This window comes from Malurus melanocephalus, unplaced genomic scaffold (genome assembly GCF_030028575.1).
Source record: "Malurus melanocephalus ecotype Western Australia unplaced genomic scaffold, MMel_1.1 scaffold_175, whole genome shotgun sequence".
NCBI classification, from domain to species: domain Eukaryota; kingdom Metazoa; phylum Chordata; class Aves; order Passeriformes; family Maluridae; genus Malurus; species Malurus melanocephalus.
In genome coordinates, this window is record NW_026623407.1 from 1,423,538 (window position 1) to 1,429,674 (window position 6,137).

The 6,137-nt window shown below is 39.4% G+C and overlaps 1 protein-coding gene across 1 annotated transcript in view; it reads left to right on the top strand.

The window, feature by feature from the left end:
* FSHR (follicle stimulating hormone receptor) overlaps positions 1–6,137 on the top strand; it is a 75,970-nt gene that overhangs the window by 22,710 nt on the left and 47,123 nt on the right. Inside the window, exon 2 of the mRNA XM_057372639.1 lies at positions 5,955–6,026. Coding sequence (XP_057228622.1) covers positions 5,955–6,026 — 72 coding nt within the window. The remainder of the gene's footprint in view (positions 1–5,954; positions 6,027–6,137) is intronic.

The following is a 6,137-nucleotide window of genomic DNA, read 5'->3' on the forward strand; positions in this document are numbered from 1 at the left end:
CTTCAATCCAGAGATTGTGCATGTTAGCAAGGGATTAGGGTCTTTCTCTCATAAATCCATTTACATGTGTGTGAAGTGGGGCCTCYCAGACTCTCAAATCCGTGGATCTTGTCTCAGCTGAACAAATGAATTGCAAAGCTCTTCCTCCATCATTCAAGTGTGCCTGTGCTATCGGGGTCCACTCTTTGAAATGAATCTGTCATACCATGAATAGTCATTATTAGAAAAATRTTTTGCTAGGCTTTGGTTTTCTYTTAATGCMATATCTCYSTGAAAATACGAGCCAGAGGATGGTGGGAGATGTTTTTTGTCACTGCCTGTGCCATTCCTCATGATCCTGCTTTACTCAGCTTTACGAAGCCCCTGCTTCAGCATCCCATGGAATTGAGGTGATTAATACAAATCTTTTCTCTGCTCTTAAATTAAAGCCTCACGAGTGTTGAAAATAGCTTCTCAGCACGATATGAATACACTCTAAAGACTTTAAAACCAAAAAGCAAATAAACCCAAGCATTTTACATTTAGCTGGATGGTTTTTGAAGCCTGATGTTTTAGCATCAATTTATRGGTTTTGTACTCCTCTCTGCCTGCTGTTAGGAAAGGAAAAACATGGCTTTGGCTGAAAGCACCTACAACYTACTTAATGGATTCCAGAGATTTTCCACCTAGGGAACTGATTAGGGAAAATACTTTCRTGGTCACATCTATCTACATGTGCCCCCTCCCAGTGAGATGTTCACTAGAGCCAGACCATAGTCACAGTGAACTCATATGACAGTGTCAACCCATTTCACTGAGCTGGAACCTTACAAATGTTCTTCATAAATTTAAATTAAATCACATTTAGCTCTGAGRAACCTAATGATTCATTCTAGTGAGAATTAGGACAGAAGTTTAGGGCCAAAGTGACACAGATCAATTGATTTACACCATCTGGGATGTGGTCTGCAGTATCTATTTGTCTCCTATTACAGCATGAAAAGCAAAACAGTCCTTCACTGTTGCRTGGACTAATCGAGCAAAAACAGAGAAAAAAAGCCACTAGGGTGCAGGATCTTGTTGATTTGTGCATTTAATCAAGAGCASATTAAATAGGTCATAGAATCATTTTGTCTTCCCCTGATGTAAAGCAAAAATTCATCTGTTGCTTGCACTGGAACCTCCAGCACATCTCCAAAGCCAGAAGAAAAAAACAAAGGAACAACAAAGGAGCAACAAAAAAGATTTACAGAGAGTAAATTAAATTTCACTGTAAATCTTTGTTTGACAAAATGCACATTGCTGCAGAGGATTAGAAGGTGATAGCATCAGCCTATTAGCCCAGAGATTAAAGTAAAAATGTTCTTCAAAATCCTATCACAGTTATTTCTTTGGAACCAAAGTTGGTGATTTAGCATTATGGTCACTGAATCTTTTTGGCTTTTTATTTTATTTTCCTTTGGTCTTTAAGTTATAAAGTTTATAGTATCTGCTYGGTATAGTTCATTTTAACGTCAAAAATTTGCAATTTACATGAGGCAGGGAAGATAATTCCACAATGCACACACAGTTCTGATTAACTGTGTGTGACTTAAGTAGATCTGAGAAACGAGTTTTAAAGAGTGTTTTGAAAGACCTAAATTCAGTCAGGCTTTATGAGGCAGAAATTATTTTATTTTCTTTAACCAGTYTAATTTCTGACAGTCATTGCAGTTCTTTGTTGGGCAGGGTTATTGCCAGTGGCAGGGGGAGGCCTTTGCCAAAGGAAGGGTCACAAAAGCAGAGTGGGAGCAAGTTCTAGTGGAAAAATTATGCCAAAGAGCACCTCAATAATTGTTTAGGAAAATCATGTGGGACCATGGTCTGAGAATTCATTTGATGGAAATGTAAATACAGCATTCTGCACATGAATGGCTGACCCCACAGACACTGCAGTTACACTGTTTGGCTTCGTGTCCACACTTCACAGGTTTCCCCTGTGCTTTTTTTTTCAGAGGCATTCAGCAGAAATGACCTGTGTAGGTTCACTTTTTAAATCTTCTCATTTAACAACTTTTTTTAATCATCACCCATACCTTGGGCATCAGATTTTTGAATAATGACATCCAGTCCTCCCTCCTTTCCTGATAAGGTCGATCTCCTTTCTGTCACTGGATTCATKCAGGGCTGGATGAGGGAACATTAATTTTTCTGGAGGTTTTTTTTTTACACTTAATGTCTTATGCTCTGCCTGTCTGAGCTACTTCAGCTGAAGAAGACTCTATTTTAAGAAAAGATCAATAAATCTTTTCATAACTGTAAATGTTAGAGGGTTATTCAGGAACATTTTAGCAGCACTTGCTAATTTCTGTTCTTTCCATCATGACCTCTACAGGCTTTGASATAATTTGGCACTGTGATATTTCTCTTACACTGGACATAGCCATACAGAAACAAGGTGCATTTGTATTTTTTGTTTTTCAYAGTGATACAAACTGAAAATCATCTGTGTCAGTGACCTCATATTAACTGAGACTCCAGTCTTAAATRGCCAGGTTTAGATGTAAAAATAAATCATCTATAGGGGAGAGTTCTGCCCTAGTCCTGACAGGTCTGGGTTTAAGTAGCAACATTTTTAGTGACCCCATAATGGAGGAGTTTGCTCACACCCACACATGAGACAAACAAAAATTATATATTAAAGAGACATATAAAACAACTAAAAATGAAAAAAAAAAAAAGCTGCAGAGATTTTGCATGCTCAGTCCAGAGAATTATAGAAAGTATGAGTGTGGTTGTACAACTGGAGCAGACAGCTTCAGTTCCTACCAAAAAACTCCTCAGGAATCATTTTCAACACATCAAGTTGATCAAGTTGGTCAAGAATCATTTTCAACAGATGTATTTAAGTCAGGATTTGGAAAACTCTCCTGGGTATCAGGGCATGTATTGCAGCAATGGGCCRGGCTTAAATCTACCCTTGTTACACAGTGAATAACAGTAGTTAATATTGCCATTTTTCTACTCAYAGCTATACATGTGGCCTTCACACAATTCAGAATAACCCTCTGACCATCTGGGGTTTGTTTCCTCTTCCCGTGCTTCCTGCTCTACCATTTGTTAACATTTGATGGCTCCAACACTGGAGTCTTCTCCAGGGCTTTCTCATGCCTTAGGTTGGGCAYCTGGCTCTGGGTTTTCCATTCCACGCCATTCATTGAATGTGCTTTCCCTGCTGGTGCCCAAGTGCCAACATAAATTTTTAGGACCAAATATTTCATCTCTTTCTTAAGTACATGCTCTTTAAAGGAAGCTTTTATTTCGTTTTCTGTCTTGACATGAACCATGCTTGAGCAAAGGCTGGCTGTATTCATTCCTCTGACCCTAAAAAGGGGGGCCTTGAAACAAAACCAAGGAAATGGTTTCCATTTATTTTCTCCATGTACCTCAGAAAGAACTGGTACTGAATAGCCAATATCTCATGTTAAATTAAGATGGATTCTTGGAGACTAATTGGTGTGATTTATTGACAATAGAGAGTTTGGCTGGTTATAATAGACTCCTCTTCATTATACAGTTGATAATTCAATGAATAGCCAATTTTAATTTTCATTGTTAGTTATGCCTTTAAGTCTGACTTTATATAGCTTACTCGGAGATGTTTAAAAACAATTAACCTTTATTTTTTTAAGTGGAATATGAGATTTCAGCTATTAAAGTTCAACTCTTTTTTAACTGCCTCAGGGCATTAGACATGTAGATCCAGAATTCTGGAACCTTATTAAAACAGGGTATCAGGATCCTCAACAAAGAAACTCAAGATCTGATTTTTAATTCTATGCAGATGTGGCTTTTCTCATATCACTTACCTCATCTATGGATGACTTTCCTTCTCTTCATTAGTTTCTGTATCAGACTGTAATTTCTTGTTGTGGTGAAGCACAGCATAGGCCAGTGTTTAATTAAAAATTGCAAATGTCCTGATGACCTGTGCCTGCAGAGAGAGGGTTCGTTTTARCACATTGCCACAAAGAAATGATTGGTGGCTTTTCAGACAAAGCCCTTTCTCTAGGGCTCAGGAATTAGGCGTGCATTTCTACAAAGCAGAGTTTGAGAGAGATTTCAAAGCAGATCAAAGTTAAAGGGTTTGCTGATGGTTCAGCTTTGTAGCACTAAGCCTGCTGGGTGTTCTGCAAGGATCCATTGTACCCATCCTCTCTGARAGCACAGACACAGCTTTGCATGCATTACACCAGCCCTGTTTTCACTGGGTTTTACAAATTGCCTAATCCAGGTTAGGCCTTTTCTGGAAGCTCTTTCATCCTTCTAGCATTTGCATAATGATCTCAATACTGTAATTCTTGTGTGACAGTGTGTTGAAGCTCTTTCTGATTTACATTAATGATAGCACAAGAATAATGAAATACCAGATTGACTTCATCGTCTTTCAGGACCGAGAATACCATAAATTTTAGTGTTTAAAAAAGTATGAGACCAAGTTCATTCCTGGTGTAATCACAGTGACATCTCTAGAACTGGGTGAGGAGGGCATTGGCTTTGTCCTGATTATGTAAATATTAACTCATGAGGGGGTAGATGCTACTAAAGACCTGCAATTAAAAAATGGGAATGTGTCATATTGGTTCTCTGACAGAATAATAGGTTTTTTTYCCCCAAAACTTTGATTAAAACATGATAATCTCTTATGAAAATTCCCCGCTAATCATCTGAAATAAAACATAGATGAGGAATTGCATGAATAGTTTATGTGAATGGTAAGTAAGTGTCTAGTTTTGAGGCATTGTGTTAAAATTTGCAGGACTGCACAGTGGTCTGAGTTCCCACATTGTCATCTGCAGGCCTTACAATGAGACAGCATGTGAGCTGCAAGGTGATCCCAAACAGCCATGCAAAACCAGTTCTGAGATGAATAAAAATGAGGGTGGTGTGGCAGATATGTTCACCAAAAAGGCTTCCATGGTAATGCAGAAAAATTCATTTCCATTTCCATGGAAAAACGGACCAAGGAACTGAATCACAGGGTGTGATGTATGTGTGTGACGTGTTCATGTGTGTAACATGGGTGGGTGGTGTTTTTTTTAAAGAAAGAACAAAAACATGTTTTAACAAATGTCCCTCAATGCAACCAAAATTATCTGATGTGTCATGATGAGCAAACCATGTTAATATATTCACTTGTTTGTGCTCCCTTCCTAACAATGATTAAATTTGAGAGGAAACAATCATGCAGCTAATGCCTTATTTCTCTGAGGAGTAGGGGGAGCCCTACATGTCATTTGCAAAGTGCCATAAGAAGCTTTTTTGTTCTCTTTGTTTATTGTGATTAAAGGAGATGRCTCCAGGTTAGCAAAAAGGCTTAGATAGTATTTCAAATGGGTTTTCTTCATAAAACATTTACTGTGACCTTTAAAAGTGATAAAAATGTTGTCCTGGCACACGTGTGATCGAGTTGTGTATTCCRAAGTCCCAAATAATTAGGAGAGAGACTGTGAGAAGCCATGAAGTTATTGGAGTTGCAGTGATGGGGTGCAGTAGCTGACCCCTTGAGTTATCTGTGCAGCAGATAAAAGCTTATCCTGCATGAGCGTGGGTGGAACCACTTGAGCAGCAGCTGCTCCCAGTCTGACTCCCCAGGGCAATGTAATCCCGTGCCTGAGCATCACTCAGAAGAGCAGCTGAGATGGGAAAGGTGCTGTTCCCTCTCAGCAATCAGAGAAGCTGCAGGTCTGGGTTTCTTCCTGAAGCAAACAAGGAAATGGAAACTACKAATGGATCCTTTTTYCCCTGAGCAGCCCCAGTGGTCTCCYGGTGCTGYGCTGTGATTTTGGAGGTTTCWGCTGTGTTTAGAGGCCAAAGCCTTCAGCCTTGAAATCACCCTTGTGCCTGTGAGAAAGGCCTCTCCTCTGCTGGAGAGGCTGCTGCACAGTCCTGTGTTTGTGAATAGTCACTAATCATCCYGTTTTCTCTATTTTCAGGAGATTTGTCCTCACCAAGATGAGAATMATTCCAAAAGGGGCTTTTGCAGGACTCGCTGACCTAGAGAAAATGTACGTATTGTGTCAATATTTACTAGGAAACAACTGTTTTACTCCAAGCATCACTTTCTGATTGCAGCTCCTTTTGCAGCCTGTGAGCAAGCCCCTGTGACTGAGCTTCAC